This window comes from Notolepis coatsorum (genome assembly GCF_963971535.1).
Source record: "Notolepis coatsorum genome assembly, chromosome: 8".
NCBI lineage: Eukaryota > Metazoa > Chordata > Actinopteri > Aulopiformes > Paralepididae > Notolepis > Notolepis coatsorum.
This window is the reverse complement of record NC_140172.1, coordinates 124,047,722-124,072,216: the sequence shown is the minus strand read 5'-3', so window position 1 is coordinate 124,072,216 and position 24,495 is coordinate 124,047,722. Positions and strand designations below refer to the sequence as shown.

Sequence of the window (24,495 nt, the reverse complement as noted above, 5' to 3'; positions counted from 1 at the left end):
CCCCCTGGAGAGGACGCAAGGTGAGGAGATGCTCTGCAAGACGAGGTCGCTTCACGTCTCTCCCCCGTGGACCGGAGAGAGCCGGCTCACAGAGAGTCCACCTGCTTTCATCTGTGGTCCAAGGATCGCTGGCGCACCGAGCTGCACAACTGTGGGTTCACCCAGGATACCCTTGGCCGGACGAGGCAGCCAGACTCTACCCCCCCCCCCCTCCTACTCCTGTTGTCTTACAAGCGACCGGATTACCCCCCTTAGTGTATCCAGTCTTATAATCATTAAAGTATCATTGCTGTTATTCCTTAACTATTCCAGGTCGTATATTTACCGCCTGCGCCACCAGAGATTGGACATTCTCTATTGATATACCAACGAATACTCTTTGCCATAAAAGTGCATACTATTTCAATTCATAAATGTAATTAAGTGATTAAGTGCTTGCTCTACACACCATTGCTGTGTAGGAATAAATACCTACTTCGACTTCGTACATTTGTGTTGGATCCGTTTCATCTACGTGAGAGTGTTTATCATAATATATTTATGCCGAGTACTGGGTGGCCGAATATTAAGTACAAAGGTAGTGGTAGTAAGTATCATATCTAGTAATACAGTCAGGGAATTGTACCCCTCAGTTACAATTGGTCCTTCGAGCCGGATGGTAATTAGTGTAATATTAATATAGTGTTATTAATATTGAAATGGCCTATGATGAACACTCCACGAAACGATCCTCCTAACCAACGCCCGCAGCGCGAACGACGGCTCCCTCAGTACTTAGAGGCTTACGCTGTCAGTCAACAACCTAGTCTTCTACTAACAGTAAACGCGGTAAAACTAGAAAGTAAAAGTATGTCTAACCCCAACGCCCAGACTACCCCGACCATAGAGGCCCCTACGGGTTCTAATGTAACTGACCAAGTTCACGGTGGGGACCAGTGGGAACCAGACATGACTTCACACCCCGCCAGTACTGAAGAAGTAGTCCCCGATGAGTCCCGGGAGGAATACAACGCTACCGAGAGAGAACTCGGCACAGAAGAAGACGGGGAGAGCACCGTGGAGATAGAGCTCCAAGGCTCCGCAAGGAGTACCCCGAGGGAAGGCTCCCCTATACAACCGCCTTCTCCCAGCGAGGCAGAGAGGACCCTACAGCAGGCCTTCCTCATCAGCCTGAACGCCGCTGCTGAACGCGACCGACTGCAGATCCAGCAGCGGAGCGAAGAAGAGCATATACGTCTAGAAATAAGACGCATTCAGAGGGAAGAGAATGTGGCCCGAGACCGAGCAGACAGCCAGCGAGCAGCTGCTGGTGCTCTACGGGACGCAGAGCGCGACAGACAGCAAGCGCAACTAATAGAACAGCTGATCAGACGGACAACACCCTCTCCCTCCGCCAGAGGCTCCAGGAACTCGTCTAGACACACCTCCAGGGCGGCATCCCCTAGCCGAGTAAACAACCCTGAACTTGACCAACAGACGAGGTCTATACCCCCCACACACCACCTCCCCCCACCGGTCCAAGCGAGACCTAGCAACCGGGAAGGAGCAGCATATCCTGTGGAGAGGCTAAACCAGAGACTACAAGCACTGGATGACCTAACTGAAGACGAAGAGGAAGAGGAGGAGAACCACGCCCGACGACAGCACAGTACTCTACCGGACCAGGAGGTCCGGTACAGCCCAGGCTATACTCCCGCGGAGCTGCGCTACAGACCCCCGACTCTATACCCGGGTGAGCACGACGCACGACCCGCACCGAGGAACAGCACCTGGACAAGCGGGCCATGGTACACTGCCGGTACCAGCCCATACCAAGGAGCGGGAGGAGACTCGCCTAGGAGGCCTCTCCCCCAACGCTCGCCGATGTATCCACAGTCAGCATCATACATTGGCACGCCTATGGTACCCGACTTCACCCAAGAGAACCGGGCCCAGTATACAGAACTCTGCATGTGTCTGGAGACCATGTTGGTGGATGTATTGGATGAACGCCATAAATACGCCATCCTACTGAAGCACTTAAAGGTACCCCGCGCACATAATATAGCGCTCGCCTACGCGACTTCCACCACCCCATACACAGCAGCGCTGGTAGCATTGGACCAGAGGTATGGGCGCATATGGGATTACGTGATCCAGGAGATCCGACACATCGACCGCTTACCCTCAGCAATAGACAATCGAGCACTGGACGACCTGTCCATCAGAGTGCAGTCCCTGGTAGGGATGTTGGGAGCGCAGAGAGAGAAGGGGAGGCATGAACTTTACGCCAACTCAAATGTGGAAAGGATCTTGGAGAAGCTGCCGCCCGCTCGACAGGAGCGTTTTAGGCGGCAGAGAGACCACCGAGACCCGAATGGCCCCGAACCGAACCTCCTCGATCTAGCAGACTTCCTGGCGAGAGAAGTCAGCAGCCTACGGCTAGATACCTTCGGACGGAGCACCCCTGGCTCCAGAGAAGGAACCAGACGACTAAATGATGGAAGAAGATCGGTGACTGTGATGCACCAATCGGAGTCAGTACCGAGCAGCAGGAGCCACAGTACCCCCTCCAGAACGGAGAAGTGGAAGATAGTGTGCCCCTACTGTGAGAAAGAACACTGGCTAGCGCAATGTGACTCCTTCCCCAAGCTGAACGCGGAGGAAGCAAGTCAATGGATAAAGTCCAACAAGCGCTGTTTTCGCTGTGCGCGCTCACACATGGCAGCCGAATGCCGCTTAAAGAAAAGGTGCACCAAGTGCGATGGAGCCCATCTGGACATACTTCACGACAGTAACAGACGGCGCCCTTCACCCGCACCATCCAGCAGCAAAGCGAGCGTCATGTACATCGATCCCGCCAGCAGCAGTGGAGCCCGAGTACTCCTAAAAGTAGTGTGTGTGACACTAAGCTACCAGAATAAAGTCCTGGACACTTACGCCGTCCTCGATGACGGGTCAGAGAAGACCCTTCTGCTCGCCTCCGCTGCGGCCCAGCTAGGGCTGCGGGGAAGCGAAACCCAAATGACAATTCGGACAATAAGACGAGATTTGAAGACGATAAAGGGCGAGAATGTCTCATTCTCTATCGCAGCAAGCGGCCAGCCTGAGCGACGGTACCAGATTACAGACGCTTTCACCAGCCAAGAAATAGGACTGTCGCGGTACACATACCCCGTCGCCAAGCTGATGGAGAAATATGCACATCTGCGCAAGTTACCGATCCCGCTCATAGACAATGCTATGCCGACCCTGTTGATAGGCTCCGACCATGCAGACCTCATTGTCCCGATAGACCGGGTTCATACCGGACCCCGAGGCTGTCCTGCAGCAGTCGAGACCCGTTTGGGATGGACTCTCCAAGGCCCGCTCGCCAAATCTCTCAACCGAAGTACAGCCACTAGATGTCTCCACTCCCGAGTCACAGAGGGAGAAACCGCACTCCTGCAACACGTAGAGCGGCTATGGACCTTGGAACAAATGCCCTTTAAGAACGGAAAGAAAGACATTCGCTCTAAAGATGACATTTACGCCATTCACCTCCTCGAGACAGGGACCAAGAGAGTCCCGGTCAACGGCGTGTTGAGATACGCCACGCCACTCCTGCGGCGAGAAGGAATGCCTACTTTCCACGCCAAGACAGACGCCACAGAACGGTACCTGCTGAACACGGAGCGGCGCTTAGCCAAGAACCCCGCCCAAGAGAGTGTATACCGCGCCGAGATTGAGAAGCTCATCACAGCGGGACACGTCACAAAGATGGACATTAAAGAGGCTGACCAGACCACTGAATCGTGGTACGTGCCTCACCACAAGGTCCATCACAACGGTAAAGACCGCATAGTATTTAACTGCAGCTACCAGATCGGATCCCAAAATCTGAATAAAGAGTTACTGCCCGGTCCCACACTCGGCCCCTCCCTACTCGGCGTTCTACTCCGCTTCCGCCAGGAAAAGGTGGCCATCAGCGGGGACATTAAAGGAATGTTCCTGCAGGTGAGATTAGTAGAGGAGGACAAGCCCCTGTTACGGTTCCTATGGAGAGAGAAGCCAGGAGATGAGCACCCAGCCATCTACCAATGGGAAGTCCTCCCCTTCGGAACGACGTGCAGCCCCTGCTGTGCTACATTTGCACTACAGAAACATGTAGCAGAGGACCCAGCAGCGGACGAAGAGGTCCGACACAGCGTAAAGAACAGCTTCTACGTAGACAACTGTCTACAAAGCCTTTCAACCCAGGAAGAAGCCGAGGCTCTCCTGATTAAACTCCGCGCCTCATTGATCAAAGGCGGCTTTGATCTCAGGCAGTGGGCCAGCAGCGATCCGCAAGTACTGAGCAGCCTCTCCTCCGAGGACAAGGCAGCCAGCAGCGAGACCTGGATGGCTACAATCCCGGGAGAAGCCCAGGAGATGACCCTGGGATTGGTGTGGCGATTCAAAACAGATTCGCTTCACTACAGACACAAGCCCCTGACTACGGAGCAGGGAAGGCCGGCGGCGGCGCCGACCACCAGACGGAGTGTGTACACAACACTCGCCCGACAATATGACCCGCTAGGATGTATTCTACCGTACACCACCAGGGCAAAAATGATTGTACGAGCATTGTGGGACAAGGACCAGGGCTTGGACGACCCCATTCCCGCACACCTTGCATCCACCTGGAGAGAGTGGGAGATGGAGCTCCACTCACTCCCAGGCGTTAATATGCGCCGAAGCTACTTCCCACCCACGGTGAGGCCAGAGACATGTAAAATGGACTTACACGTCTTCAGTGACGCCTCAGAGGTCGCATACGGATCAGTAGCCTACTTGCGGGCCCAAGAAGAGGGGGGAGAGATCTACACAGCATTTGTCCTCGCCCGCTCGAGAATAGCCCCACGCAAGCAACAATCTATCCCACGCCTAGAGCTCTGCGCAGCCCTAGCCGGAGCGCACCTAGCCACGCTCATCCAACGTGAGCTCACCATACCGGTGTCTAGAACAATCCTGTGGTCAGATTCCACGACAGTACTCGCCTGGATCAAATCGGACTCATGCAAGTACAAAGTCTTCGTGGGAGTCAGAGTCACAGAGATTCAAGACTTAACCGAAGAGTTAACCGGAGAAACAGATTGGCGCTACGTTGATACAAAACAGAACCCAGCTGACGTCATCACCCGGGGAATGCCCCTAGATGACCTCACCCGTCGCAATGTCTACAGTGACGGCCCAGCATTCCTAGAGCTCCCGGGAGGAGAGTGGCCCACGCCTATCCCGAGGGAGGCCGGTCAGGAGGAGGCTGAGAATGAGAAGCCTGTGTTCTGTGGATTGAGCACTGTTATCTCCGCAGACCCCAACATAGATGATTGCACTACCATAGAGAGTGCACAACAAGGGACAAACTTCAAAGGCGGCGAAAGAGAGCTGAGAGAGAGCTTCCAAGCTATGGGCCCAGAACTTAAGACCCACCTCGCTCCAGCACAGATTGACTTCCAATTCAACCCCCCAAACGCACCCCGCTTCGGTGGTACTTGGGAACGGGAAGTGCGTTCCATAAAGACAGCCCTGTACGCAGTACTTGGGGCCCAGACTGTGGCGGAAGAAGTCCTAATGACAGTCCTCACGGAGATTGAGGGAGTATTGAACTCTAAGCCCCTCGGCTACGTCTCCAGCGATGTGGCGGATATCGACCCAGTTACCCCCAACACACTCCTGATGGGGCGGCTAGATCCCGCGTTACCCCAGACAATGTACCGGCCTGAAGAAGCGAACGGCCGACGAATGTGGAGGTACAGCCAAGTATTAGCCGACAAGTTTTGGAGCAGTTTCCTACTGCACTACCTACCGTCTCTACAGACCCGCCAGAAGTGGGTAAAGGAGAGAGACAATTTGACAGAAGGAACAGTCGTCATGATTATTGATCAATCACTGCCCAGAGCTATGTGGCCGGCCGGCCGCGTAAGCAAAGTGATCACCGGTGCCGACGGCAAGGTCCGAGCAGCTGAAGTGCTTGTCCAGGGTCGCACTTACACCCGTCCCGTGGCGAGGCTCATAGAACTGCCCCGACTCCCAGACACAATCGATGATGACCATGACCCTATAACCCTATGACTTTGTGAAGTTGACTGACCCCTACAGCAAACCCTTATGTGTAAATAGACAACGCGATTAATCTGTCTCTGCTTAACTGATTAGGTCTGGGACCAATCAGGGGGTGGCTGTTGTGAAGGGCCAGATTAAACCGAATATATATATTTATTTGTGTATATATATTTAATTGTATTTGTATGTTCTCTAGTATTCCCTGATATCCCTTGTATATTCCTTGTACAATATGCATTGAGTATCCATTCTAGCCTACTGAACATCCCATAATGGTCTCCATTCTACTATTGGTCGAGACCTTGGTGCCAGGCTGCCATACCCCCCAGACCCAGTTCAAACGTACCGCTCAACATGTACGAACAGGTCCTAGTTCCGCGTAGGAATCTGGCTACCGCACCACTAACGGTACTATTTGTTCATAGTGCGTATATATATACTGCGCTACTAAAGTAGGACTTCCTTTTTAGTCCAGTTTCTTACCCTCCAATAGAGTGACAGACGTAAAGCCTCCCCGCGACGCCACGTGTGGGAGTAAGGCCAAGTTCGGCCTACCATCGGTATTGAGACATCGTGTATATTAATATTTGAATAGTCATATTTGGCACTATATCGTCGAGTTGGACGTAGTCTATTAAGCTAATAATAGTCTGTTAATATATAGTGCTTCGTGCGGTGAGAATACTACCGTAGTCAGCACCCCATCGTTTCGGGCAGAGAACTGGCTGCTTATCCAGGATGGTCGACCCCATGTGAGACTGCATCCGAGGAGCCCCAGAGCCGACGAGCGAGTGGACCTGTATACCGGATTATTCTACCGACGACAGCCCGCCTTCCCAGGCACGGATTATGCTTTGTGTACAGTGATTATTCCATGGATAAAGACCCCCGACACTGCCGTGTGTTGGAACCCCCCCCCCTGGAGAGGACGCAAGGTGAGGAGACGCTCTGCAAGACGAGGTCGCTTCACGTCTCTCCCCCGTGGACCGGAGAGAGCCGGCTCACAGAGAGTCCACCTGCTTTCATCTGTGGTCCAAGGATCGCTGGCGCACCGAGCTGCACAACTGTGGGTTCACCCAGGATACCCTTGGCCGGACGAGGCAGCCAGACTCTACCCCCCCCCCCCCCCCCTCCTACTCCTGTTGTCTTACAAGCGACCGGATTACCCCCCTTAGTGTATCCAGTCTTATAATCATTAAAGTATCATTGCTGTTATTCCTTAACTATTCCAGGTCGTATATTTACCGCCTGCACCACCAGAGATTGGACATTCTCTATTGATATACCAACGAATACTCTTTGCCATAAAAGTGCATACTATTTCAATTCATAAATGTAATTAAGTGATTAAGTGCTTGCTCTACACACCATTGCTGTGTAGGAATAAATACCTACTTCGACTTCGTACATTTGTGTTGGATCCGTTTCATCTACGTGAGAGTGTTTATCATAATATATTTATGCCGAGTACTGGGTGGCCGAATATTAAGTACAAAGGTAGTGGTAGTAAGTATCATATCTAGTAATACAGTCAGGGAATTGTACCCCTCAGTTACATACACTGTAGCACTCAACACTTTGATGAACATTGTTGCTCAGCTGATAGAGTTGTGCCCTTCCTGATGGCTTGTTGTACAGAACTTGTAAGTCGCTTTGGATAAAAGCGTCAGCTAAATGACTAAATGTAAATGTAAATGTAAAACAAAAGAGATGATTGTAGACTTTAGGAGGTCGGGGGACTACAGCCCCCTCAGCATCGACGGGGCACCGGTTGAGAGAGTGAACAGTTTTAAGTACCTCAGAGTCCACATATCCGAGGACTTGACATGGACCACACACATTGACAGTGTAGTTAAGAAGGCACGACAATGCCTCTACTTCCTTAGGCGCCTCAGGAAGTTCCAAGTGAGTCAGAAGATCCTCAAGAACTTCTACTCATGCACAATAGAGAGCATCCTGACTGGCAATATCACCTCCTGGTTTGGGAATAGCACTGCACAAGACCGTAGCAGACTACAGAGAGTGGCCCGTTCAGCCGAACGCACAATTGGAGGGGGGCTTCCCACTCTCCAAGACATTTACAACAAGCGCTGCATGGGTACGGCTAAGAGAATAATCAAAGACCCCAGCCACCCAAACAACAGCCTCTTTGAACTGCTGCGGTCAGGCAAGCGATACCGGAGTCTCATGGCAAGCACAGAGAGACTCAGAAGGAGCTTCTATCCCCTGTTAATTCAGCAGCTTCCTCTTTAGACTCTGTATTCAGTGTGTTCACTGTATTCAGCAGCTTCCTCTTCAGACTCTGTATTCAGTGTGTTCAGTGTATTCAGCAGGGCTCCCTACATCTCGCTACACACTGCCTGCATGACAAATTCATACGTATGAAAATGCAGCGGAGATTAATAAATCATGCTATCAAACATCGTTCTCCTTTTCTTTCTTTTTCTTTTGCTGTTAAATAACTCATGAGCATCTCCTGCCTGTAAGGACAGGGTGGCCCCTTGTTTTTGACGGGTGTGTATATGTACTGTGTGTACTGTGTGTATGTATGTGCGTGTGTGTATCTATGTGCATGTATGTGTGTGTGTGTGTGTGTGTGTGCATCTGTGTTTATATGGTTTCTTACACTTTTAAGAAAGATATTTTTCATAGTTTAAATGGTCACATGTTACACATGGCTCATGACGTTAATATTTCGTATTAGGGAAAGTCTTCAATACCTACTGTATGTGTATAAGCCTCATACCAGTATCAGTCTCTACTGTAGTCTCAGTATCAGTCTCTATTGTAGTCTCAGTATCAGTCTCTACTGTAGTCTCAGTATCATTTTCTATTGTATCTCAAACCCTGTCCTCTTCACACAGACACACAACCAATAAAGGAATATATTTTTGTGAGTAGGCTATAGAGCAGACCTGGGCCCTCATTCATCAATGTGTTCTACGCACAGATTTGTGCTTACCCTGTGCGTACGATCATTTCTAAGCAAAGAGTGGGATTCATCCATTTCAACTTGAACTTGACTTCGTGCTTATATTTACGCACAGCTCGGACCATGCGTACCTGGCGCCCAGTGGTAGAATATATTATTACAACAAGGAAATGAGCTTCTGTGCATAATAACACTGGATGTTCTGTATGAACCGTAATTCATTATAGTTCATTGTAAAATAGCAACAGTAGTGTAATTATGGTCAAAACCCTATAAATAGCATTTGGAATAATAGATATTTCTCTCAGAATGAATGCAGCATGGTTTATATAGCGTTATCGGAATATACGGGGTGTAGGCTACTGACTGACTGCGCTCCGCGTAGCTTGATTGATTGATTGATTGAAAAGTTTATTAACAGATTGCAGAATGGGTACAGTACAGTACAGCTCAGTACATACAATTGTTAAGGGGATGCAGACCAGAGAAAGACTTTCGTCTTGTTTACATCAGAGTCCCCCATTTTCAATTCATCATAAATCATAAAGCTCAACTCGTTATTATTTTGCGCACAGACCGCCGAAACACGGGAACGTTTTGATTATATTTAAAAGGCTTTACGTTAAACGAAACAAGTGGGATTTCGAAGCTGTAAGCAGAATACAAGTCATATGAATATAGTGTTCTTCCCCCTTTTTACTGTATAAGAAAGAATAGAAAACGCATTGCAATGACACCAGATAGTGGACAGACTATGTATATGATGGGATTCAAGTTCGCGTTTTTGTTGATCATAGGCATGCTGTCAGAGTATGATATCTTAATCAAACATTCTAGAACATTTGTCGTCACAGATCATGTCCTAATAGAACATAGGCTATGGCATGGATCGTGATATTGTGTGGACTGTTATTATTACTGTAACGGTACCACCCATTGTGACAACAGCCTTGTGAGTCCCGCACACAAACATGATGGAATTCAAGTTCATGTATTGAAAGGCAGGCTACATCATACATGCAGTGAGATTAATTGTTCTTGTATATGCTCTCGTATTATTGTTTATATAGGCTACCCAATACTACAATCAAAATAGATTGTAGTATGCCTCTAGAAATCATATGCAGCAGGTGGAAAATTGACGGGAGATCCATCGCGATTTAATCCCTGGGTATTAATCAAACAACACGGGAAAAGGCAGTCATATTCCAGCGCGGTCTTTATTAGCCGACAACAAAATAGATGCCTCTAAAAATCATATAGCCAATCGAACACAACTAATAAAGGCATTCATATTACAGCACGGTTATAATGACACACAACCAACGCCAAACAGTGGTCAACGAACGGTCTTTATTAGTATTTTGAGCTGTCCAGGCAGAATTGCAGCAATGGTCTTAAGGCCTCTGCATGCTACAGAAACTTCAAAGCAACTTCAACACAACATCGACAAAGCAACGGTGTTGCAGACACATTACCTTTATGCTTCTGCAAAATCAACGCGCAGCCTATGATGCAACAAAATGTACCCCGGATGTGCGGCTCGAGCGCGCCCAGCCCGCCTGAATACTTTGGGCAGCCGAAGGTGCGCAGTGCGCACTCTAGCAATTACAAACGGATTTCCCTTCTCAACCATACATCGTTAGTATAATAATAGCCCTGTTTATGTTTGTTTTCGCTTGTGTTCTTGTATATAGTGTAATATAGTTATATCGCCACATCAACCCAGTCCATCCCCATTGTTTCCCCAATCTCCTTCCACGGATTCATCGTCATAATGCTATCCTTGTAGTCTTTAGACCCGCTATTATATAAATGTTTGTACTTTCGGACCTCCTCTGCAATACGTTCCTGCATTTGATTCATTTTAAACAAACAATTAAACAAGTGTAATGAAACAATACACTAGCTATCGAGCTCCTGTCAGAAAGTTTTCTTTTGGTCTCGAGCTCCTGTCAGAAAGTTTTCTTTTGGTCTCGAGCCAGGAAAACACTAGAAGTGACAGACAGCCCCGCCCCCATTCACTACCAACCAATCACTGCTACGCAATACCAACGCAACGGGTCTTTAGATTAGATTCTGGAGACGGGTACGCAACGTCCTCGCAACACAGTCTACAAGACTGTCTGCAACAAGCGCGCTGAAATCGCGCCGATGTTGTGTTGAAGTTGCTTTGAATTTGCTGTAGCATGTAGAGGCCTTTAGGGAGCCGTTGATATCTGACATCACCATTTACAAGTCCGCCTTTTATTTATCCCATAATACGCGATAGTGTCTTCTTGGTTCGACAGCAGTGAACAATCTCCGTGGAGTTTCTCAGAGTCCCGCTCGGGTCAGTCCATTATTTCACATCCCATGGGGGGTGTTTCCTCACTTTCATGACCATATATGGATAATCATGCACGAGCATTGACGGTAGAACAAAGTGGTATTCATCAACACGGAGGAGCATAGAGCCTGCGTACGCACGTGTGATGAATCCCGACTTCCCTGTGCGTACACTGGTTCTACATTCCGTGCTTACGTGTGGAAATAGAACATGTTCTACGCACACGTTGATGAATGAGGGCCCTGGGCTTTTATTTTTTTTTAATATTTTTTTCTTTTTTTTTTAACTTTTTTTTTTCGTGTCAACGTTCACACGCACAATATACGCTTAGGAGACATGCTCAGAAGATGTTGGTTCTCTTTGGATCCACCTACATATGTGAACAGACATTCTCAGTCATGACGTTTACCAAGTCCAGGTACAGATCCTCTCTCACTGATGAACATCTGGCAGCTGTGCTTCGCATCTCCACCTCAGACATGCAACCTGACTTTGATGGACTTGTTAAAGCTCAACAGAGACTGGATTTCTCACACTGAATGAAAAAAAAAGAACTGAAGAACACTAAAATGTGGAAATATAACAAGTGAAATGGGACACTTGATATTTTTTTTTCTTTTTTTGCACAGTTCTGAAAACATTAAATGTTTAATATAGGCATGTAAAGTAAAAAAAGGCTACACAACTGGGACACTTTTCTTTACACAGTTTAGTGACATATTGTTTATTTTTGCTATAAGATGATGTGATGTCTTTAGAAAGCTAAGAAAATCATTGTTTCAATAGTATATGAAACTCAAAATGCCCTTTGTTATTAATGTTTCACATTTTGTTTATCATTTTGGAAATAAATTCTATTTGAATAAATGATATTTTTGAAAGCTAACCTCACCTTTTAATTGCCAAATAATAACATACACTCTTACCAGGGGTCAAAACAATGCCATTTACTGCTTTTTATATAGAAATAAAATGTATATTATGCATAATTGAGTTTGGAATTTTGGCCCGCCCCCCCAACATATTTTCAGTTGCTCATTCGGCCCCCTGGGAAAAATAATTGCCCACCCCTGCTATAGAGTGAGTGAGTGAGTGAGTGAGTGAGTGAGTGAGTGAGTGAGTGAGTGAGTGAGTGAGTGAGTGAGTGAGTGAGTGAGTGAGTGAGTGAGTGAGTGAGTGAGTGAGTGAGTGAGTGAGTGAGTGAGTGTGTGAGTGTGTGTTCCTGTATACATGTTGGAGAGTAGATCCCACTGAGTCCCCCCTGTCTTCTTTGATTACCTCCCAGTAACACACACACACACACACACACACACACACACACACACACACACACACACACACACACACACACACACACACACACACACACACACACACACACACACACACACACACACACACACACACACACACACACACACACACACACACACACACACACACACACACACACACCCACACACACACCCACACACACACACACAAACCTAGTGGCAGGCACTGTGTGAGGTTGTCACAAGGAAGTCCATTTCAGAGACAAAGGACCTGGACCTCAGTCTGACCTCTGAATGGAACCACTTTACTAAGAAACGCTGGGCAGAAGGAGCTGGATACACACATACTGTACACACACAGGCACACGCATACATGCTGCACAGACATGCATACATACACACACACATACACAAAAAGATGCATGCTATTTGAACACACATACATCTCTCTCTCTCTCTCTCTCTCTCTCTCTCTCTCTCTCTCTCTCTCTCTCTCTCTTTCTCTCTCCGTCTCTCTTGGTAAAGGGAAGAACTGCAGAGTGGATTTGTTCTCATCTGAGGTGCAGCCGTTCCCTGTGTTTTCACTCTCGTCCTGCAGAGACAGGGATTGACTAGACAGAGGCTGATGGACAGGGCCAGATAAATGATTGAGTAACAGTAGAGGGTTAGAATCACTGACATGAGAACAACAACAACACAAAAAACAAGGGTAAAGCAAAACAAACGCCCATCAGACCATGAAACCGGAGCCGTGCATAATACACTGCCTGCTAGGGACTCTGGTTCAGTTGTCATGTCTGCTGACTTCACAGAGCGCAATGTGCGTGTCCCTGTGTGTCCCTGTGTGTTTGAATGTGTGTGTTTCAGTGTGTGTTCGGATGTGTGTGTTCATGTGTGTTTGAATGTGTGTGTTTCAGTGTGTGTTCGAATGTGTGTGTTTCAGTGTGTGTTTGAATGTGTATGTTCCTGTGTGTGTTCGGGTGTGTGTGTTCCTGTGTGTTTGAATGTGGATGTATCAGTGTGTGTTTGGATGTGTGTGTTCCTGTGTGTTTGAATGTGTATGATTCAGTGTGTGTTCGGATGTGTGTGTTTCTGTGTGTTCGGATTTGTGTGTTCGGATGTGTGTGTTCCTGTGTGTTCACATTTGTGTGTTCCTGTGTGTTTGAATGTGTGTGTTTCAGTGTGTGGGTTCCTGTGTTAGAATGTGTATGTTCCTGTGTGTGTTCCTGTGTGTTTGAATGTGTATGGTTCAGTGTGTGTTCTAGGGCTGTCACGATTCGTCGACCATGTCGACATAATCAACTATTACATTTTGTAGATTTGCATATTCATGATCGACGCATCGTATTGTTGTTACTTGTATGTCTTTTTGCGGTGGAAATGGCAGACTAATCTAAATAGTGCCCAATGAATCACGTTCGAAATATATATAACTTCTCTTACACCACTATTCGTGATTACGCCTAGAGCCAGGATTCACAGTGCGCGTTTCGCTCACATTTGATAACTTACGTGTTTCACATCAACTCCAGCTGGAAAGGGAGGGGCTGAGCCCGATACCCCCCACCTTCAATTTAGAAGCTATGACATCTATCTCTTCAGCCCTGTGTTCTACAGCATGTGACAACTCCTCTTGCAAGTTGCGCTGTTTCTATTTAAACGCCGCAATCAACGGGTCCAATAAATGCGTCTAACACGCTTTACATCCTCACCATTCCTGTATGCCAACGTGTCGCGGTAAAACACCTTAACTAACGCTAACTAAGCTAAGCTAACCCTGGAAAGAGTTCCAATAGTGAGGAAAGGGGAGGGGGTGAGCCCGTCTCTCTCCATCTCTTGCTCTCTCTGTATGTTCAATGATTTTAACTAGCGTTACACTATAAAAACTAACTGGATAGTTGATGATACTAAACATTTCACTTCGTTAGCAAAAAAATATTTAACAATCCTGATTCCTGAGCCTATTTTATTCAAAAGGAAGATATTGATTTAAAATGATGTATATTGCCTATATATAAAAAATACATTTTAAACGTATCTCCTGTGCTGGCACAAGCACTACCATAGCGTGGAGTGAAGAGATAACACAAAAAAATTAAAATTAAAAATTAAAAAATCTAACCCTAACTAATCTTACTGTCATGCACTTGTCCTAATAAACTAACCTACACTGTAACACGCAACACTTTGATGAACATTGTTACTCAGCTGATAGAGTTGTACCCTTCCTGATGACTTGTCATACAGAACTTGTAAGTCGCTTTGGATAAAGAGAGGGGGATGAGAAGGAAGCTGGCTGCCATCATGGAGAACCCCTACCACCCCCTCTACGACGACCTAGTCAAGATGAGAAGCTCAACTAACCGCCTCGGACAGTCCTTCATACCAGCGGCCATCAGGCTCCACAACAGTGGGCAGCGACTAGCGGCCTCCAGGCTCCACAACAGGGGGCAGTGACCGCTGCCAGACATTGACCTAGGACTAATAGGAACCCAAGGAGGACAATGACACTACCTTAGGCATACTGCACCTTATGTGGATACTGTGATACTGTGAATAATGTATATTTCAGTGGATACTGTGATACTGTGAATAATGTATATGTCAGTCAATTATAACACTACCTTATGCATACTGCACCTTATATGACACTGTGAATACTGTGAATATATTTTTCAGTTAGTTAGATAGTAAATTATATTGACCTATTTGTTTACACTGCTTGTGTTGTTTTTACTACCTGTACCCCCCCCCCCCCCCCCCCCTTCCCCCATGCTGCTATGATGCCTGAATTTCCCCAATGGGATCAATAAAGGAATATCTTATCTATCTTATCGTATCTTAAAAGCGTCAGCTAAATGACTAAATGTAAATATAATTGTCATGCCCCTCCAGTCCTCCAGGCTTCCCACCCTCTAATACCCTTGGTTCTCCCACTCTATCCCAACCTAGCTACTCTCCCTCTCTTCCCCTCTCGCTCTCTGATTACAGGATGGGGTGCAGGTGTGTGTCATCCGCAGGAGCAGCTGAGTGACATCTACCAGCTAAGTACCAACCCTACTTAGACCTGGCCCAGATGTCATGAGGCTGCCAGATCATAGTTCCTTATTTCCAGTCAGTCCGTATTCTCGTGCATTGTTCTATTTATCAGTCCGTGTTCTATTGTGCTTCTAACGTCCTTGTCCTCCTTTTGCTCACAGTTCCTGCTTGGCTCCACTCCCTGTTCCCCCATCTTCGATTCCCCTGAATGACCTCTGCCTGCCTGCACACTCTCTCCGTGAACATCCCTGGACTGTATGAGGACCCTCTCCTGGCTACGACCCCCCCGCTCGTCTGACTACCCCGTACCTGCTCACTCCCTGGACAGAATGAGTATCCGCTCCTGGCTACAACCTCCCCGCTCGTCGGAGTACACTGTACCCACTCACTCCCTGGACTGTCGACTGGATTCTGTTAATATTATTTTCTCATTAAATACACCCGGCATTTGGGTTATACTCTGATTCCACATACAGTAGTCTCTGCTTGTTTGTGTCTGCACCTGTGTTCTGGCTTAGTGAAACCGTTACAATAATAATTCATGGAGATATACTAAAAATCTATTTCTCATTTTTGGCTGGTAAAAAATCTCTCTGGCTGGTACTTTTATTTTTGTATTTTATTTTTTCTAAAGCTAAAAAGTTTATTTTGTTCCCCGTTTTTCAGCATTTAGCTACAGGCATGAATACATTGTATGTAATGATAAACAATGTCATAGTAACAGGCGGGTGTTATATTATTTCAAGATAATAAAGTAGCTATAATGAGTAATGGCATGTAGGTTACTCACCCTACTCATGTACAGTATGCATTCACACTACACAGCATTTATAGACGTAAATAAATGTCATGGCTCATCTCCTACTCTGGGTATTCAGTAGGTGGTGTCAAAGAGGCAACAACCCATGTGACCTGAGGATACTAGTAACACATTTTGTAATATTCAATTGTAAATAGAATGAATTGTTGATTTTTCTGGAAAATTAATAGTTTAGATTAATCGACTAATCGATTAAATAATCAACAGATGAATCAATAACAAAATAATCGTTAGTGACAGCCCTAGTGTGTTCAGATTTGTGTGTTCCTGTGTGTTTGAATGTGCGTGTTTCAGTGTGTGGGTTTCAGTGTGTTATAATGTGTGGGTTTCAGTGTGTGTTTGAATGTGTGTGTGCGTGTGCGTGTGCGTGTGTGTGTGTGTGTGTGTGTGTGTGTGTGTGTGTGTGTGTGTGTGTGTGTGTGTGTGTGTGTGTGTGTGTGTGCGTGCGTGCGTGCGTACCATCAGTGTGTGTTTGAATGTGTGGGTTTGGATGTGTGTTTGAATGTATGTGTTTCAGTGTGTGTTTGAATATATGTGTGTGTTTGAATATGGTGGTTCCTGTGTGTGTGTGGGTTCCTCCTACCTTGCTTGGATTATCTTCCACCACTACATATTCCAATTTCCAACCCTGACACGCACACGCACGCACACACACACACACACACACACACACACACACACACACACACACACACACACACACACACACACACACACACACACACACACACACACACACACACACACACACACACACACACACACACACACACACACACACACACACACACACACACACACACACACACACACACACACACACACACACACACACACACACACAAACATCCACCCACACCCACCCACCATACACGGTCCCTGCACAGTGTGGGCTCCTAGTTTGGCATACTGAATGACTAATAAGACTAATTTAAAATGCCATTTTCTAGCAGCATAGAGAGCAGTCCTGCCAAGAAGGGAGTGCTCGCCACAGAGCAGACCTCTATGCTCCTGAAAGCAACTGGATTTATGGGTGTCAGCATTCCATAAATTGCAGATGATATGTAGATGCCGCATTTTTTTGTTGTTGCCTACATTAGCATCAAGTGGTTCTGATTAAATGTTTATGTTATATTTCCTTCATTCTGTTCTCCTGAAATGAAAAGTGGTGAGAAGTGAGGACAGGTAAACGTCTAGAGAAGACAGAGTTTACAAACCTCACAGACAGACGGACAGACAAATACTGTAGACAGATGGACGGACGAACAGACAGAAAGAGTAGAGTGCTTGGTGCTCTGAGCATGGCAGTAACTCCAGCTGGGTTAACGGTTCAATTCCCACCGGGGCAGCCCATATTGAAAAATGTATGCATTCATTCAATTGTAAAGCATTTTGAGTAGTACTTGTAGTAGAAATGCAGCCATATATATAAATAGATCAATAGATAGATTGAAGAAACAATATAATTAATATAAATAGTAAAAAGGACAGGACCCAACACTGAACCTTGTGGCACACCTTCAGTTATAGATACTAATTCAGATTGAGCAGGACCCGATTTCACACACTGACGCCTAGAAGATAGATCCAGGCCAATACTAGATAACCTTTTTTAAATGCTTTTGACAGATCTATAAAGAGAACAGCACAGTGTTTCCTCTTATCTAAAGCTATCATTAGTAATCAATGTGGTGGCTGAAATTGTGCTGTGATTGGCTTTGAATCCAGATTCATGTGGAAATAGGACAATAGTTGTCCAAATTATTCCCATCACCTCCTTTGTGTAGGGGAATCACCCTGGCAGATTTCCAAACTAGAGGATAATTCCCCGTAGCAATGGAGAGATTAAATATGTATGTTAACTGTTCAGTAATAACTGGGGCAGCCAGTTTTATAAAAAATATATATATATATCAAATGACTGTATGTAACATGTAACATGTAAAACATTACCTGTGGAGAAGACAACATTCTTGGAGATGAGCCTGTGGTCCACTATGTCGAACTGGGGCAGCTCTATCCTCTCCACCCCTGTCACTGCCCCGTTCCCTCCGCGCCAGTAGAACTCGATGTCGTCCGTGGTGTAGCCATCTGGGAACAAGACCATCGAATTGGTTACCAGGAATATATGACACCCACTCTATAAGTCCTCCTCCTCACCATCATCATCATCTTCATCATCATCATCTTCTTCTTCATGATAGTCTCCTAGACCCGTGTGCATAACTCAAACTCGATTTCTTGATACAGTAAATGCATTTTTGCACAGCTACATTGGGAAAGAAACTGCATGTAAAAATTATGAATTATGAAATGACCACACGGTTTTTACTACCAGTATCCCACCATACAATAGCTGAGGGCGGCAGCTCTTAATATACGACTGAACATATGTGAGAGCAAACTCTTTTTTCTGTGTTTTGTAGCATGTACCACTGAATCATTCATGCGAAACCGCAAGAAATTATAAAAAATCAAACTTTTCCCTGAAACCAGACAAAAAAATCTGTAAAAGACGACGTGGCCGCAGAGCCCATTAATATTCATCCGAAATAAAGTCCTTCCCCGCGTTTCCGCTCTCGTTCTAACCAAACCTGCGGAGGCAGGGATTGGCTGAAGCCACCGGTGGACACGGCCAATAAATGATTGAGTAACATCGTATAGGGTAGAATCCCTGATGACATGCGAAAAAAGAAGAAGAAGAAGAAGAAGAAGAAGAAGAAGAAGAAGAAGAAGAAGAAGAAGAAGAAGAAGAAGAAGAAGAAGAAGAAGAAGAAGAAGAAGAAGAAGAAGAAGAAGAAGAAGAAGAAGAAGAAGAAGAAGAAGAAGAAGAAGAAGAAGAAGAAGAAGAAGAAGAAGAAGAAGAAAAAGAGAAAAACATTGCAAATGTCCATCAGACCATGAAACTGGATCCTTGCATAATATACTGCCTACTGCGGACCCTGGAGCAGTTGTCATGTCTGCTGTCTTCAGGGCACCGCGGACAGGGCTCAGAGGGAGAGGGAGAGGGAGAGGGGCAGAGGCAGGACACGGCCTGGGTTAGTGTGCTGCTTCGCCCCTCGTGTGCTCAAGAACATGATAGTGAATTGAATAATGAAAGTGACTGTTTTTTCTGCCTCACAGGCTCTCCCGGCGAAGCCGTAACCTAAATGTGAGAGCTGTGGTAACTGAAAAGACGTTAGTTTGAAATCCCTGGGCGAGCGGGGAAATTGAGTGGGAAGTAAAAATGTGAGGAACATCCATCTCCTTCTTTATAGCCCCTAGCAGGGTAAATCCCTCATTGGCTCTTAATTATGTAATTTGGGATCTAATGTACATAGTAAACACCTAAAGAGTACGAGAACATACAGTCTTTGACAACATACAGTAGCTATGCACTGTAACTCTTTGCAATCAAGTCTCTCTCCCTTCCCTTGTTACTGGCTTGCAGTTATAGATGTCCAAATTATCCAAAACGCTTTACAATTTGTTCCTCACATTTTACCCATTCACTCACACATTCACACACCGACGGCGGAGGCGACCATGCAAGGTGCCAACCTGCTCATTGGGAGCAAATCAGGGTTAAGTGTCTTGCTCAAGGACACTTCGACACACTGCCCGGGAGGAGCAGGAATCGAACCGGGATCCTCCGGATTACCAAACGACTGCTCTACCTCCCGAGCCACTGTTGCCCCTTAGGCGTGGCTAAGCAAGGCATCTTATTATTATATAATTTCATTCCTGTTATCTCCTGCATCTCATGCACTAATCATATCATCTCCTGCATATCATACACCAATCATATTTAGGAGAAGGATGATTGATGTGGGCTATCTCTCCATGACTTCACAACACGTCCAGTCGTCTCCCCCATGGGAAAACAATGCACTGCACTTTTGCTTTTAGCTAGATTGAGAATTCAAATGAGCCTGATGTGGTTTGAAAGCTACTGTGTAAGCTGAGTAACAGACCGGGGTACACCACCCTGATGTGTATTAATGACAGAGTCAATAAGTACCTCATCTGATGATGTCCAAAACAAATTTTTGCTGGGTTTTATAATATTAATATTTTCTTTATTTCAAATGTTGGTGGGTGGTTAATAGGACACTCAAGTTAGATATCATATATACATTTTAAAATGTTCTAGGCCAGACTTGCAACGCCCTTCTTCAGACTCATACAGTTGTACACATTCACACCTGGGACACCACCGCAGTCTACACACCAAGCTGAATATTGTCTGTGGAATGTCTCATGCCGATAATATCCCATAATCTCACGTTATATTTCTGTGGTGTGTCTCGCACCAATGTCGGTAGTCTGTAGGTTTCCACACATCCATATATGGGCATGCGTTGTGATGTCAAGGTGTTCAAAGCATTTTCCTGATGTTGTTTTGCTATACAATATGGCATAGTGCCACAGCTCATTGGCAGAGTGTCATTAAGATTACAATCATCTGATTGATTACTGTTGACAGAGTCAGCTATGGGGCGACACTAATATGTTCATGAGACATGGTTTCTCTCTTTAGCCATTAAACGGTGTGGTTTATTTCACATTGCACCCAACAGTACATTAGAGTCCTTCTCTTGTGAGAGCGACGGAGGAAGAGACAGAGGGGGAGTTAACAACTCCTTTTAAACCTATTACCTGGCGGCAGCATTAGCAGCTCCGCCTATAGCGCCCTCTTGTGGAAACAGTTAGACAGTTACATGCAATCGTACACATCACATAACTTTAACAATTACAATCACCTGTTACATTCTGTATGTTGTTTGCGACCAAGATCTGCAATCAAATGAATTCCTCATTTTGTTGTCAATTAACTTGATGTCACAATGCAAGTTTATGCCCATATATGGATCATAATATGGATCTGCTTGAATCAGATGGATAAGCAATGCTTTTATCGAGATGTGTTGATTTGTTCTCACTTCCACTAAGTTTATCGATCTCAGTTTTAACTGGGGGGACTGAGAAATTACAGATAAAGCTATTTTATTTCCAGCCCAAGTCTTGCCTCAGTGAAATAATTGTGAACACAAACAATAGGTGGCTCTTTGTCAGACACTAGTCCATTTTCCTTAGCAAAACAGGATATACTGCTCCTGGTATAGATAAGTGTGTTAAGGCTTTTATCCAAATTAGCAAGAGTCAGTTTACCTGCCCAGCTGAAATAGAGCAAGCTCTGCATCACTTTTCAAGCCCATACACGCTGCAACAAAAATTTTCCATAGACTCCCAGAGTATGTAGTAGTGTATTTAAGAAACAGCTGGAAATGCTAGCCAATAGAAAATGCCCCTGATGTGTTAGTTTTATGTTTTTATAACCACACGTTTGATGGTTATAATATTGATTTATATGTGTTTGATATCCCTATTGAACTAAACAACAGCCGAGGGGATTAACAAGGAATGAAATAATAATTGTTTTTCTCTCTCCCCATGTAGCATACTAATAGTTGATGATATTTGTGGTGGCTGTGTAAGCACAGCACGCTGTCATTTTGTATTGCATGTGTGTGCGTTCTATTGTACAGGCAAAAACAATTGTCATTATATGTTGATTGTGTCTGCGTGACTCTGTGGATGTCTGTGAGGGAGACATGAGAGGGAGGAAAGAGGGAGAGATAGATTGAGTGAGAGAGAGGGGGGATAGATAGGGTGAAAGATAGAGGGGAGATAATGAGGGAGAGTGAGGGGGAGAGGAGAGAGATATAGCGAGAGGGAAGAAAGAGAGAAAGAGAGAGGGGGAGATAGTGAGGGGGAGAGATAGAGATATGGAGAGAGAGGGGGATAGAGAGAGAAGGAGAGAGCATGTGAGTATGTTTTGTCTCCCATCATTAATATGTATTTGTGTGTGTGTGTGTTGGATGGGGGGTGTTGCGTGGGGTGGGTGGGGGATGGAAGAGTGTGGGTGGACCCAGAATCATGGGATGTTTGATTGACAGGGCTTTCCAGAGGAAACTCCCACACTGTCACAGTGATTACTCCTCAATACACCCGCCTCCTCTTCCCGCCCTCGTCTCTTACTCATCTGCTCTGAGACAGTAGCGGTGGAGACATACAATCTGGCATAAGGATAGTGTTCAAGATGCAATCACAAGAAATATGACCGCTTTTGCAAAATTATTTGATCTTTGAATCGGCAAGCGTTTTAACCGTCCACACTGGAAAACCACATGCCTGGTGCATTTCCTATGCTTGATTCATGTTGGTTGATTCATATTCAACTACACACTACTAGAAAGTATTTAATACGTCCAAAAATCTGAACTATCCCCTTTAAAGTTATATGGTTAAAGCCACTACAGAGACAGTAAGGCAGAATTGTCATTATACTGTATGTTGAGAGAGCAAATGAGAGATAGCGAAGGAGATAGTTAGGAGAGGGAGAGAGAGAGAGAGAGAGAGAGAGAGAGAGAGAGAGAGAGAGAGAGAGAGAGAGAAGATAATGAGGATAGGGGAGGTATCTCTTTCTCTCTTTCTCTCTCTCTCTCTCTCTCTCTCTCTCTCTCTCTCTCTCTCTCTCTCTCTCTCTCTCTCTCTCTCTCTCTCTCCCCCCATGCCTGCATATCCTTAATTAATACTTGTGACCTATTTAGTTGACATGAATTATTAAAGACCCTTCAGTGACTTCGGTCCTACTGTCTCCTGGTCCTATTATGGCCAGCAGTGGACCTGCAATATCAGTCTGAGCCTTCCTACTGTTACACCACCTGTTTACATCACTGTCTATTACTGTGGTGAGCTTTTAGACTAAGCTGTGAAGAATATGTGATTATATTACATAGAGTGGTAACTTTTACACCACAATGAGTGATATGTTGACTTTAAGGTGATTGCTATTGTAGGTAATTGTCTTAATATTTGTCTTGATTAAATTAAGCTTTGGTAGCCATTTAGACAAATATATGTGAACAATATTTTTTTTATTAATTACAAGTAGTTTGTATGGCAGGCTAACTATTATTTACATGAGCATGATTAGTAGATGAGGATTAGAACACTCTAATGATGATGGACTACTAGTTATTAAAAGTCGTGGAGTTCTAGACAGAATCAAAAACAGAATTCAGAGAGGAAAGTGTCTTATTCTTATGAATGAGCTTTATCATGTGATTTGAGATCATGTGTACTATGTACAAGGTTATGATACATTTATTTGATTAACTGCAACACCAATCTGTTTGGATACTTGTTATCACTAATTATTGTATCCTTATCATTATCATCCTGCCCAGTACTCATAATTACTGTACATCTGTAATACAATAGAGGGTTTACAGTGGTGTGTTTTCTGACAGTGGTAACCTGCTGGTGGTTGGAGTACAACAGTGCCTGGCAATTATAATTTACACATCATAATTCATGCCAATGATGGGAATACAATTGTATTCTCTAGCTAGAATAATATAAACACCTAATGGCACCATACAGGCATTTCATAGCTGGTTTGATGTCAGTTTTGCATTAAATATCTGCCTTGGAAGCAATTAAGCACCATTTGTTTACAGGATTCATTTACTTTACATCATCTAACTGCCAGCAAACAATCATTATTTGGAATAATTGCACATGCAATTATGAGCAGGGGGGAATGCCTTTGCTTAAACGTTGCACATGTATCACAAAGTGCTTTTGTTAAAAATACCTGGGGCTAGATCCACAAAGAAGTGATTGCACGGTGCAAGTTGCACCCTTACTTACAATTCATTATGAATTGAAAATGGGGGACCCTGATGTAAATGTAACAGAGGTCCGTGAGTATATCCACAGTCACGATGGACTTCATGTGTTGTGAAGTGACTGTGGCATTCACCTCTTGGTATAGTGGTCTGCGATGTCGCCCGCGGTGCGGGAGACCGGGGTTTGACTCCCACTCAGGGCATGTCAAATGAGACCGGATGCCTTGAGTGGAGTGAGTTTAGGGGGGTGAGTGTAACGGAGGTCCGTGAGTACATCCACAGTCACAATGGACTTCATGTGTTGTGAAGTGACTGTGGCACGTAGTGGTACTGCAAGTAAACGCACTCCCCTTAAAAGGCAT

At 45.5% G+C, this 24,495-nt stretch overlaps 1 protein-coding gene across 2 annotated transcripts in view; it reads right to left on the bottom strand.

The window, feature by feature from the left end:
• gabrb2b (gamma-aminobutyric acid type A receptor subunit beta2b) overlaps positions 1-24,495 on the bottom strand; it is a gene marked incomplete at both ends in the record, with an annotated part of 205,764 nt that overhangs the window by 34,744 nt on the left and 146,525 nt on the right. For both annotated transcript variants that reach the window (XM_084319785.1, XM_084319786.1), the window contains one exon: positions 18,411-18,548. In XM_084319785.1, the coding sequence (XP_084175911.1) occupies positions 18,411-18,548 (138 nt within the window). The remainder of the gene's footprint in view (positions 1-18,410; positions 18,549-24,495) is intronic.